General features: G+C 36.9%; 1 protein-coding gene across 7 annotated transcripts in view; it reads left to right on the forward strand.

Annotated features, from left to right (window-relative positions):
* The window catches only part of DCUN1D4 (defective in cullin neddylation 1 domain containing 4), a 73,215-nt gene extending 60,769 nt beyond the window's left edge, over nucleotides 1-12,446 (forward strand). For 3 of the 7 annotated variants that reach the window (XM_074396115.1, XM_074396112.1, XM_074396117.1), the window contains 3 exons: nucleotides 6,658-6,762; nucleotides 8,811-8,913; nucleotides 9,541-12,446. In XM_074396115.1, coding sequence (XP_074252216.1) covers nucleotides 6,658-6,762; nucleotides 8,811-8,913; nucleotides 9,541-9,632 — 300 coding nt within the window. In that variant the 3' untranslated portion in view covers nucleotides 9,633-12,446. Of the gene's footprint in view, nucleotides 1-4,508; nucleotides 4,565-4,745; nucleotides 5,042-6,657; nucleotides 6,763-8,810; nucleotides 8,914-9,081 lie in introns of those variants that run through there. The other 4 variants (XR_012516831.1, XM_074396113.1, XM_074396114.1 and 1 more) reach the window with 4 other exon arrangements.
* The last annotated feature ends 589 nt before the right edge of the window (nucleotides 12,447-13,035 follow it).

The raw sequence follows: 13,035 nt of genomic DNA on the forward strand, positions 1-13,035 counted from the left end.
AGACCACTCTAGAGACCTTCACATCTCTTTGTGTAGTTTCCACCTCACTAGTATTTGGCTGCATAAATTATAGTTATCTTTGCCACCTTGAACTCCAAGCTCTGTCTTCTCGAACTCAGCAAGATTGCTGGGCTCAGTTTTGAGTTCTCCTTCCTTTGCCATGGCCTGGAAACCACCTCTGCAGAGTAAGCTGGTATCAACCTAGGGCTTACCTTATTTGTTTTCTTTTTCCTGGGGATCGCAGTCCTGTGTTACCTGTTTTTCATCATGTGAAGCCATCATTTCATCTTTTTGTCTAGTTGTCTGGTTGTTTTTAAGTAGAAAGGGAAGTCTTGTCTGTTACTCTATCTTGGCTGGAAACAGAACTCAAACCTCCTTTTTTTCCCCACCAAATCTTTTTGTTCCTACTAGAAAAATGGACTCCTGGAGGTAAAAACTCATAATTAACACAGCAGTGGACCTTTTAAAAATCACACTTTAATGAAAATTGAGCTTTATGATATAATTTTAATATCCTAAATATTATACTGCAGCTAACAGTGGTGGTATAATGTATTAAATATTCTGAATTCTGCTTAAATACGGCAGGAAAGAAACTACGGTACACCAGAAAATAATAAAATGGCCCCTTTAACAGCTCTCTACCAAAATCGCAGCCCCAAGAGGCTGATCATTTCTTTTCTCCCCTTTGAACCTTGTAGCCAATTTAAAGTAGTACTTGGCTATAAAGTTTTGTTATTTTTCTCCTAATTTGTCTTTGACTTGAACTTATTTATAGTTTTATGGATGTCTTAGAATCATGACGCTTGAAAGCTGAAAGGATCCTCAGAAGTCATCTGGTCCAGGCCTATCAATGTAGGATGATGAGACTGAGAGCCAGCGAGGAGGGGCAGCAGCAGGGCCTGCGCTCTGCCCTTGACGTCCAGGCCAGTGTCCTTCACAGAGCCACACTGCCTTTCCCTCCACAAAGCTCTCCTCCTCCTGTGGAATCTTGCTAGAGGAAGACGGTGGGATATGCACAAGGGCCAACATAATCGGTTCTCTTCTACAAATGGAATTTTGCCTCAGTATTTTTATGCATAGGGTTTTTTGCCCTCAATGTAAATTTTATTTATTATATAAACAAGTATTGTTATATGGATTGTTTTAAATAAAACAGCCATTTTTCCTTGCTTTTTAAAAAAGGACCTAGTGACACTGGAACAGCAAGATTTGATGAAGAGAGTAGACTAAAAGACTTTGTATAGTAATTTTTCATTGATCTGAGACTAGTTAAAAATACCAGTTCGTTGGATGTTTTACCTTCTCTGTAGTGGAGGCAAGCTGCTGGTTCAAAGGTTGTGCAGACACGCATGACATTTGGAGGAGGATGCATGTGGGGTTGAGTGGGGCACTGACTGGCAGCATTGAGGTCTGGGTGAGAGCAGAGACCACGGATTTGCACTGCTGTTCTCCACAGAAAAGAGTATGTTTCTAGCATTGCAGTCCTGCCTTGATGCAGGAAGGGACAGATTTAGAGTGAGAAGTTTGAGAGGAGCCCTGGTGGAGTGATTTGAGGTGAACCAGACAGAATCAGGAAGGAAGCAAAGTTAGAAGCTGCTAGAAAGGGAGAGAAAGGGAGGCCTTTTAGAAGGGGAACTAGTGAAAGGGAAGATGGGAGGAGGGCACTGGAGAGGTGACTGTTTTACTTCTTGAAATAAAACCTTAAAGAAGTTGAATGGAGAATCTTGTGGAGGCAGAACACTCCAGTGGGATTGGCTTTTACTGAGAGGTAATCTTGTGGGAGGTGAATGATGAGAGCAAGCCTGTCAGCCCCTCCGTGTACTTGCTTTCCTGACAGAAGGTGCCGGCTGGTCTTCTCCAGTGTTTCTGGAAGCTGTAAGTAGCCACATAGATTCAAGCTGGTACACTGTCCTCCTCTCAGTACCACAATAGCCAAACTAGAAATTATTATGGATGTTACTCATAGAATCCACCAAAGAAAATTTTGCTCGTTCTTGTGCTCAGCAACCCCTGTTATCAGAGAAATCCTCTTGAAGCCTAACCTATCCCGTGGTCATTTGGATTCACTTCCTCTTATGATTTGAGTCAGCCTTTCGTTCATTAGTTGATGTATTCATCCAGTTTCCTTCTCCACACAACCACCCCCGCACACACACACGTGTCCACATGCACACTCACACGCTGTCCTCACTATTTTCCCTCATACTTTATTGTCAATTACAAAGAAAACAGAAGGTAGGCCTGGGTGACAGTAGGAATAAGAATATGATGGAGTCATCTAAGCCCAGGTCTCTTACACTGAAAATCTTCTTAGTTTTATCCTTAAGATTCCTCTTTAGTTGTTGCAGAGCCATGCAGATTTGCTCAGCAGTTACTGGTAAAGCTCATTGGCCTATATGTTTCTTTATATCGAAATCTGTCTTCCCTCCTTAGTTCTGAGGGAAGCAGCCTGGTAGGCGGTGAAGAGCTCCAGCTTGGAATCAGCTTCTTAGCTCAAGTTCCAGCTCTACCATTTATTGGCTGTATTTAACTCCCTATGCCTCAGTTTTCTTATTTATAAATTGGGGATTATAGTAGTCCCTATTTACTAATAGAGGTGAAATGAGTTTAAGCCTAAGGCACTTAAAACAGTTTCTATCTTGAAGTAAGTTCTCAGGAAAACTTAACCATGGAATTAGAAATAATTGCTGAATTCTCACTGATATTAACCTAGTTGTCTTCAGACATCCTTTCAAATAATGACATTTTTTGAGGGTAGTGTTTATGATAGTAGAATCTGATTGTACCAAGGAAAATAATAAAGAAAGCCTGTGCCAGTTGGCAGATGTTTTCCTTTTGTTTTAAAGGAAGTGTCAAGAATTGAGCTTAATTGATTGCCTTGCAAACATTGTTATCTCTAAACTAATGTTGGCTAAGTTCTAAGAGCATAATTAAACTCTAGTTAAAAAAATTGATTTGCTACATTTTTGTTTTTATAAACTGAGCCACAGTATTTAAGATATGAGCTCTTTACAGCCCTCTATTTTTATCTTTTGTTTACTTAGTTAGCTGGGTTAAGGAGCAATGCATTTTTTCTCTATTTCTCTTGTGGCCTCAATTGGAAACCATGATACATGTAATAGGTTTTCACCTAAGGCCTTTTGATTTCATGTACCAGTTTCTGACTTGGTCTTCACCATTTATGTTTGGAATTGTGATTTCTTGATTCCAGCTAGTCTCTCTTGAAAATCTTCTGGGTTTTTTTTTTTCCTGTTGAATTTTTTTCTTTGTAATTTTAATAATTCAAGATTCTTCTTTTCATAGGTAAGTCTTAAGCTGTAAAGTTTCGTATATGTTGGAATTAGATCTTTTGAAATAGGGGCCTTTGATTTAGCAGATCTGGATACTTAGATGTTTAAAGGTTCATTTTTGTAATATATTTACATGTTTACAGTTAACTGTTTTGTTTCAGTTGTTAAGTCATTTGTGCCACCTAAGAAGAGAAATGCTTAATTGTCCTCTCTTACAGAAGGACATTTACTAGAACAGTAGTATGTAAACAAAGGCACTATTGCTTTTTTTTTTTTTTGTACTAGAACTCTAAATTAGATTTTAATAAAATTTCACTATCTCTACACTAGCTGTTATTAATCTTTAGCTTATGGAGTATATTTATGCCATATGTAAACATAATGTAGGATATTTAGAGTAGGATCCTTTGGTTTTGCAGCTGTAGTATATCATTCTATAATTTCTATTTTTAATCTACATTAAGGAAGACCACAAAGTAGAATCTAGTTGTATATTGTGGGGGATTGGTATGTCTTTCGTGTATAGAGCCTGTTCAGTTCCTATTATTATTTGAAAAATGACAAAATTGTTTTCCTTTTTGTCTTAGTAAAGTTTATGAAATACATGCATATACATTTTGGGTCGAGAGGTGGGTAGGGAGAGAGATTTTCATTTCCGTCTCCTTTAACCTTGATGGGCCTTCTGGGGATGCTGGTTGGCTCTTGGCAGGCTCTCAAGGTGCCTTCTGTCTGATTCTGACCTTGGGATGCAGAAATCTATTGGTCTGCCCCTTGCTCCTCGGTGTTCCATGAGCAGAGGGTCACAGGATTGTTGTTGACAGCGTACAATTTTAATTTCTTACAAAGAGCTTTTGGATGTCTTTACTCCTTAAATTTGTTACGGTGATTATTTTTTTTAAAATGCCTATAATGTTGATGGCTGTCTGATAGCATCCTGGGAGATTCATTTCACTTTTAATTGGGAACCCCTTTGCAGAGAATGTCATCAGGATCATTGTTGTCAGAGAACCCGCTGCGAGTGTCTTCAACTTTGATGTTTAGTAGATGTTTGCTGTGGGAGCTCTCGACTGTGTTGTTCCAGGGAATTTTGAGTGTTTCCAGTCATGGTCATTTGCACATAGCCACAAGTTCACTCACAGGCAATGTTGGTTATCAGTGAGATGCCATTTGTTCAGATTGTGAGTGCATCCATAATATCTTTCTCTTATTTGCTAGGCCGAAGATGGTGTTAGTGATTGCGAGCTGCTGGCTGGCACCCTTGCAGAGCAGGAGTAAGTGAGTGCTGTTCAGCTTTCCAGTCGTGTGAGTCTGATGCCTTTCCTCCATGTTTTGGCATCACTGCCAAACATATGCATTGAAATCCTTCATGATCATCAGTTTGTCAGATGATTATATTGTTGCAAAGAGTCTGTCCAGGTCTTTTGTATCTTTTTTTCTTTTTTGTCACCTTAGTGTATGTCCATTGTGATGGGGACATAGGCATTGATGATGATGGAAGAAGGCACAATATATAATCACAGCAAGACTAGAGATTTTGGGTTTAGTGAATGATTACAAACTCTGCAAAGGGAAAACTTTTCCAGAGCGCCAGTGTCGTCAGCCCAGTGCTGCATGAGCTGTTGTTCAACAAATGGACTTTGGCCCAGTCCTGTGGTGCCGCGTGTGTTTCTCAACAGTTTACTCGTTTATCTTGTGGATTGCTTCATAGTATGGTGTGCTGTTGCCGTCTGCCACACCTATGTTACAGGGTAAGAGGAAGTTTTTCATTTGCTTGCACAGTGCTCACAGGAGTGTAAGCCCTTGAAACACAACAAACCAATGCAGTTTGGCTGGCAAAAGGCAGGCAGTCTCTAGAACACCTCTTCTCCTGTCCTCTTCTCCATTGGGAGTGTGTACTGCAGCCCTGAGCAGGACAATATGTATGGCCAAGGGACAGGCAGAGAACCCGTGGAAAGGAGGTCCTACCTGTTTGCATAGAACTGTGGAATTGAGATACATCTGCCCTCATCAGACTTATGTGACCTCTAAAAGAAGGATGATGTGGAGCCATCTGACCTGGTCTATTCATGGACAGTCATTACACTTCACAACTGGGACCAAAAGGCAGATCTACTACATATCTTCCTTAGAAAACAAGCTTCCTTATCTTCATCTACCTTGATTGTTGTTGTTAAGTGAGACCCTTACATTTGCTGTACTAAGTCCCAACTCAGGGTCATGGCTAGAAATGGTTTGTGTACTAAAGAGTACCTCACTGTTAAGAATCCTTGCAGTGATGATTTATTTTATCAGGAAGTATATATGGCTGCATATGTATGTGGCTTAGGGTGGTGGTCACAGCATCATCCCTTAATTTGAACATTTAGATTGCACTCCACTGGGCTAGCCAGGCACTTTCTCCCTTTGTAGAAAAGTACTTTTACAAATTTCCACTGTAGTTAAGATACCACATGGAGGCTAGCTTTGGATATCTAAGGTACGCTTATGGTCCCAGGCCCTGTCTTCCTTTCCATGGAAACTGTCCACTTGTAGTTCTGGAATGGAAGCATATAAGAAAGATGGGAATGAGAAATTAGGATCCTTTAATTGCAAATGTATGTGGAATGAGCTTACCCTGCCTATACTTAGGTTGATGTTCTTACCTTTTTTCTGGTGTCCTTATGAAATGTTGTCTTTCACTTGGTTACTAGTTAGGAGTATTCTACTAGGAAATGTACTAAGAAATCTATCTTATCTATCTGTCTGTTGAAGGACTGTATTGATACACTTCCTGCTTTCTACCAGAGTGGGTAGATGAATATATCCTCTGATTTAGAGAGACACTCCAGAGCCCCAGCATTTGTATGAGCTGAAGTTAATTCCAGCATGTTTAGGTTCAAGAAAAATATTTATCAATGAAATCAAATTGTTGGAAAAACCATTTTTGTTAAGGAAACCTGGTTCCTAAGCATAGCCATCAAAACCTTTAAGCTCCATTGAGTTATGTTATAGGCTTTATGGTCAACAATTAGGATTTGATAATTATCATAAATGTCAAACAAACAAGTGATTGAGTTACAAGTTTTTATTAATCCCATGAAATGACTGTAGAAACTGCTACTACATAACTAATTGAGTTTGCATTAGGGTTATCAGTTGACATGAATCTTTCTCACAGTAAATTTGTTTTAATATTGCAATGCCCACGCCTTCCATTGTGTTTGACTGCCTTCCCTCCCCAACCTTAGTCTGGATGCAAGTTCTTTAAGGTGTATGATAAATGAGCTGTTTACTAATTTCCTGTTGAAGTGAATACACAATTGCAATTATTGGAATTTATTGTTTGGGGGCATCTGGCTCATCCTTGTTTTTGTTTGTTAAACAGGAAAAGGACCAGCGCAGCCTAGACATAAACACTGCCAAGTGCATGTTGGGACTGTTATTAGGAAAAATCTGGCCCCTTTTTCCAGTTTTTCACCAATTCTTAGAGGTACCAAACTGTTGTTTTATGAAATGTATGTTTGCTTGCTTAGAACTACCAAATAACTTTATTTACCCATTTTATGTAATTTTTTGTTTGTTGTACTTTTCTGCCTACATAGGAATTGTGGTGACATAATTGCTGTTAGTCAGCAACTACCTATCTTCTTGGAGTGCATCTGTATGCGTTTGATGTTGCGTTGCTTCATTCCACATTAAAAATGCATACGAAACAGCCACAGCTCTGTCCTTTTCACTCTTTTCTTGTCCCCATTTTAAAGCTTCACTTTTGTTTAGATTTCCTGTTCTTTATCACAATAGAAAAAGAAGATTTACTTTCTTTTGACTTGATGAACTTCCACTTTTATCAAGCAAAGGTTTAAAAGACAGCCATCTGCCTTCTTACCAAAATTAGTTTGTAATCTGTTCTTATCTACTCTTTATCTCCAAGTAACTTGAGGACCTTAGATCAATCGAAGTATTAGGCAAACTGACAATATCTCCTTCAGTTTATCTTCAAATCAGTATCAAAACAGTCCAGCACTTTACTCCATCATTGTTTGTATGCCTTAAGTATTGACAATCAGAAATTCTGAGATACTGGTTTTGTTGAAGTGTCATTCTGTGGGACCTGGAAGTATCTGGGATACAAGTTTGAGTTACTTGGGTTGTCATATATGGCATCCTCCTTTCCCTCCTGCCCCAAGCCCTTTTAAAAAATGTCCTTTGCTTGCAAGGATGAGAGTGTTGGGTCTTGGAGAAAATCCTGGGCCATATGATGACTCCAGCTTCACTCTTGAATAATCTTTCTCACAACTTACTTTATGTAAGGGTCCAGAAAATTTTAATATCTGATTCTTTGAGGACTGTTATTAAAAATTTCTTTTAACATTACCAACTGGGACTCCTCAAATTTTTAAAAACTAGTTTTACATAAGCATTTGTTTATCCAGTAGTCCATGTTGACATATGATCTGTTCTAATTTCTCTGACATTCCCTTAAGATAAGTTAGCATTATTTGGAAAATAAATAGAAATAGTTTTATTTCAAACTGGAAGACTTGGCCGGGCGGAAATCAGACATTGTGCAATTCCAGGTGCATCATCAACTGTTTCAGGACTGGTTTTTACTTTACTTGCTTAGAAAGTTAAACTTGTAGTCTGTGCTTTGTTCTCTCTCTTATATTAGTTTGCATTTTTCTTTAAAAATGATAATATTCCTCTCATTTCAGCTTTTCTTGTGTTTGCATCCTCAGAACCATTGGCTCAACTCTCTTTGCTTTTTACGTACTTGTATCGTTTTACTGTGTTTCTGATTTTAGTGGTAAGGATTTAAAAATCATTGGTCTGGATTTTATTTATGAATCTTTATACAGGGATACTGTATTTTTAAATAGATATATGGCAAATTTCTTGTCTAAGAGGAATAGAAAAATTATTTCACAGCTATTCTAGTCTCTTTTATGATCAGATTCGAGTTTTGAATTATTAGAACACTATTTTTTTTTTTCCGTGACAATTAGTTTTGAGACCACTTGCAGCACTTACCAAATCTCATCAAGTGACCTGCTGTTAGATGTGCTTTAAGCTGAAGGCTTGGCCATGGGCAATGTTGATTATGTCAGGGGTTATATTAATGGGAGCTACTCTTTATTTAGCACTTACTTTGTGCCAAGCAGTGAATGAAGTGCTTCAATAAATTACATAAATGGTCTCTCTTAATTCTTACAACATCTTTATGAAGTAGATATCATCCCCATTTTATATAAAAGGGTTTTTACAGTTTAGAAGTTTCTCTTCTAGGGATATAAAAATCATGTTTCTTTGATGTGGTTGCCGTTTTGTGTTGAGCCCCCATAATATTTTTGTAATGCAAATTGTCATCTTAAATTCTACTCTTGCTCTCCCTCACATCCTCCTAGATTGGTGCTTAACAAAACTCACATGGAAAGAGTTAACCTTACATGAACCTGATTAAGTTGATTCATAGAGTAATTGAAACAGTCCCATTTGTTCACTTTAAGTGTCAGTAATTCATATTACTTTTCCCTCCATCAGCAATCAAAATATAAAGTTATTAATAAAGACCAGTGGTGCAATGTCCTAGAGTTTAGCAGAACAATTAATCTTGACCTCAGCAACTATGATGAAGATGGAGCATGTAAGTACTGCCTCTACCCTTCTGCCATTCATGTATATTTGTACATCATTCTCATTGGGAAAGCCTCGGCTGCGTTACTACTACTACTAGTACTACTACTACTACTACTACTACTACTACTACTACTACTACTGCTACTACTACTACTGTTTCTCTCTTTCTCTCCAGGGCCAGTTTTGTTGGACGAATTTGTGGAGTGGTATAAAGACAAACAGATGTCCTAGGACTTTATGCATAGCAGCGAGAGAGTCACTGTTACCACAGTTATGTCACCCATTAGCCATAAATTGCTGTTTGTATCAAAGCGCATGCTGCTTTTCTTGCACTGTTTCCCTTTTGCAGGGACGTGTTGGTGTTTGCTATTGAATGGGCCAGCTCTGCTTGCTGTGTGGCATTGTTCTCTTGGAAGGCTGCTTTGCAGTTTGTATTTACACTACAGATTGGTGAATTTGCCAACGTCCTCACTGTGATTATGTGTATATTGCTGTTTAAATTTTGTATATGTGTATAAAAGGAAAAAGCTTCACTTAGAGATTATTTCTGAAAAATGTAAAAATAATTTTGTGGCATATTTCTAGTCCCTTTGTTTGAATGAACCAATTATACTTTATTTGGTCTCTTATGTAGCATTTCAGAAAACAAGACAAAACTGTTACCATGAACAAACATTGCCAGAATTAACCTTACTGTTTAAGAGGCCAACTTCTGGAAGGAGGTAGGAGTCGTAACTTTTTAGTGGCATATGCCAAATATCATTTGGTTTACTTATTAATATTAGTGTTTTAAAATGACAAAAGTTATAATTATTTGAACATATAGACATGTAACATGCCACAAATCATTTCCACCACGCAAAGTATATCAGCTGTTTATTTTTTCGTGTTAAAACTATAGTAGCTTGAATATAGGTACAAATGAACAAATTCAAATTGCACCGTTTTTTTTTTTTTTTTTAAAGAATGGGATTTAAACTTTTGTAAACATTCTTTAACTTTTTGTTTGCTTGTTTGTTTTCTTTCTTTTTTTTCTTTTCCTCTTGCATTCTTCTAGCCAATGATTGGCCTGCTAAGGCTTTGCCACTTTAAGTAAAATTTATTTTGCCGCCTCAATGAAAACCTCATGGTTTTGCTGGTAATTTTTAACTGCATAGCACTTCTAGTTGTGGCTTGATTTTTTTAGTTAAGCTTTCATGGTGTCTAATTTTCCAGCTTTTTGAGAAAACAAGCATACTACAAGTGAGAGGTGTTTTGTTTTCTGTTTTGTTTTCCTTGTTTGTTTGTTTCATGCTAGGCTTTTCCTGGCAGCATGTCCATTGCAGGCAGTGGACAAGAAACCACCAGCATTGAGTTAACCCAGTACATGCTAGGACCTGTCCTAGAGGGGCCACTTGTCATTACCTGAGTTATTTGTACAGAGGGGTGATAGCCATTATTTTTTGTGGGTGAGGAAACAAGAATAAACAGGATGGTATTTTTAGGTTTGTACTTTATGTCTTTTTTTTTTTTTTTTTTTTTTTTTTTTTTGCCTTTCCTGAGGAAATATAGAGATGACATGTTTTCACCCCAACTATCTGGTGCTATTGAATGACTAACTCAGTCCCTAAAGTTCTGTGAAAAGACAAAAGTCTAATGATCTGAGCAAGTAAAAGGTAATAGTGCATTTGAACAAGTAAATGCTGTCGTGGTCAGCAAGATCCATGATTTGAGCATGTGATGATTGGAAAATCGGTTTGGGTTATTTGGAAATATGGCTAAAAATTCTTTTAGGTGACATGTGAACCTTTAAATGGCATTAAGTGAATAAAGCACACAGACAGTGCTACTCTTGACCACTATTTTACCATTTCTTTGCAAACAGTGTTCACATTTTCATATTTTTTCCCTTACTAAACCACCAAAGACAGAAATTTTGTATGTATATACAGTGTGTGTGTGTATACAAAATCATGATATGGTAGAATGCAACTACTTTTTCTACCAAATGAAAGGTTTTATTTGCTGTGAAATAAACCAGAAGTTAAAAAAAAAAAAAAAAGCCCTGTAGTGATTAAGCATACTTAACCACTCCTTGTTTGTAGACTCACTTTTAACCTTAAAAATCATTACCAGTTTGCATAAACCAGTATCTGAAAATAATAGAAAATGTTGATGGTAAGCAATAGCTATTAAGACTGATGTGATGGATGTGTTTGTTTTGCAGTGGTGGCTGGCCTAGGCAGGTTTGGATCTGTGAAGAATTGATTCATTTTTAAAATTACTCCTTAAAGTTAAAAAATTACACTTTAAAGGCAACAGTTCATACAGTTCTTTAAATTTGATCAACTGTAGCTTTATTTAAAGCAAATATAAATCATAGATGAAATTATTTTAAACATTGTTAGAATCTAGAGAATTTTTAAATGCTAATAAGCACAGTTAATTCTAAAATGAGAGGATTGTTACAGGAGGGTGATGTAACAGTTAATCCACAATCAACATTTTGATGGTAGGGAAAAAACCGTGTAGAAACGACTTTATGATATATGATAAGCAAGTAAGTATTCCAAAGGGATAATCTTGCATATACAGGAAACTCCAAATAATCTTTTAACTGCCTTGAAAAATAAATCTCTGCGACTGCTGAGTGGCAGAGTGCTTACCCCTGGTTTTCTTGATTTTATATAGTTACTTCTAAGGGGAGAGAAAGGGGGCAGAGTAATAAGATACATTTTCTTAAAAACCTAAGTTACGCAAAATTGAACAATCATTGATTACTTATTTACTGGCTAATGTTGAATCAATTAGGGTGCCTTCGTCTGTTTTTTTGTTTTGTTTTGTTTTGTTTTTTTAGTACCTAGGTCTACAACCCTTTCTCTTTTTCTGTTGTGTTTTGAACTCCACAATACCCTGTTGTCATGTAATACAACCTTTAGATGTTTACTGCTGAAGTAGGTCAGAAATTTTATGATTTGATTTGCCACAAACATCCACTGTCATGTTCCATGCACCTTTTTTGAAGCATGAACTCTGAATTACATTTTTTTTTTTTTTATAACTCTGACTAGACAAACCTATAGATTCTGGTTTCACAATAGATTTCTTTTGTCTCCATTTTAACAGTGCTTTTGAAGTTTATACAGAAAGCTTTAAAAGTCAGTTTGTGCCCTTGATTTTTATTCTTACAACTGCTAAAATACCTCTGTAAGCCTTATCCTTTATTCTTTCATATGTTGTATAATTAATGTATAGATTTCATTGACCAACTAAAATGTTGGGTGTCTGTAAATGAGACCAAAACGTGGGTTGCTTTTTTCATAAAATAATTTCTATTGGGGGTTACTGTTAAATGACAGCAGCTAACCTATAACTGTGAATGCTTCGTGTCGTCAGTATTTGCATTACATTCATAAAAGTGTGCAAGTCCTGTGACTCCCAGCTTAACTGAAATACTGTTATGCCACCTAACTTGAGTACAGCAAACTGGTTTTAGGTTTCAATGAAATTGATGTAAAATGATATCCCATAAATAAAGAGTATTTGTGTTTGGTTTCAGAACTGATGTGTGAATTTTTTCTTCTCTCTTCTGGCTTTCTCTTCAATAAACCATTTTAAGGTAGTCTCTAAGCATTTTTCATCTTTTTTGTTTTTTCCCAACTTTTTCTATTGAAAATTTCCAAAGCTACAATAATACAATGAACACTTGTGCACCTATCACTTAGATTTTCCAATTGTTAACATTTTACCGTATTTCCTGCCTTACTCTTGGGCTGTACTTATGTGTACTTCTTGCTTTCTGTTCTGAGAGTAAATTACATCATGACACTGCCATATTTTGGAATAAGGGCATTCTCCGATAACCATGATACGGTGATTACACTCAAGAAGTTCACTGGTGGTACACTACTATCATATACAGTGCAGATTTAAATATCCCCATTTGTACCAGTTATGGGCTTGATAGCTATTTTCTTTTTAATCCAGGGATAAGCTTTGTATTTAGTTGTTATGCCTCTTTAGTCTCTTTTAATCTAGAACACTTTCAGACACAGTATTTTAAATGTTTTGATTAAAGATAGTGCAGTCACTCCTCAGCCAAATAGTTTTAAAAAACCCACTGTGTTTTGTGTATTTCTACACATTGAGC

Source organism: Saimiri boliviensis, chromosome 3 (genome assembly GCF_048565385.1).
Source record: "Saimiri boliviensis isolate mSaiBol1 chromosome 3, mSaiBol1.pri, whole genome shotgun sequence".
Lineage (NCBI taxonomy): Eukaryota > Metazoa > Chordata > Mammalia > Primates > Cebidae > Saimiri > Saimiri boliviensis.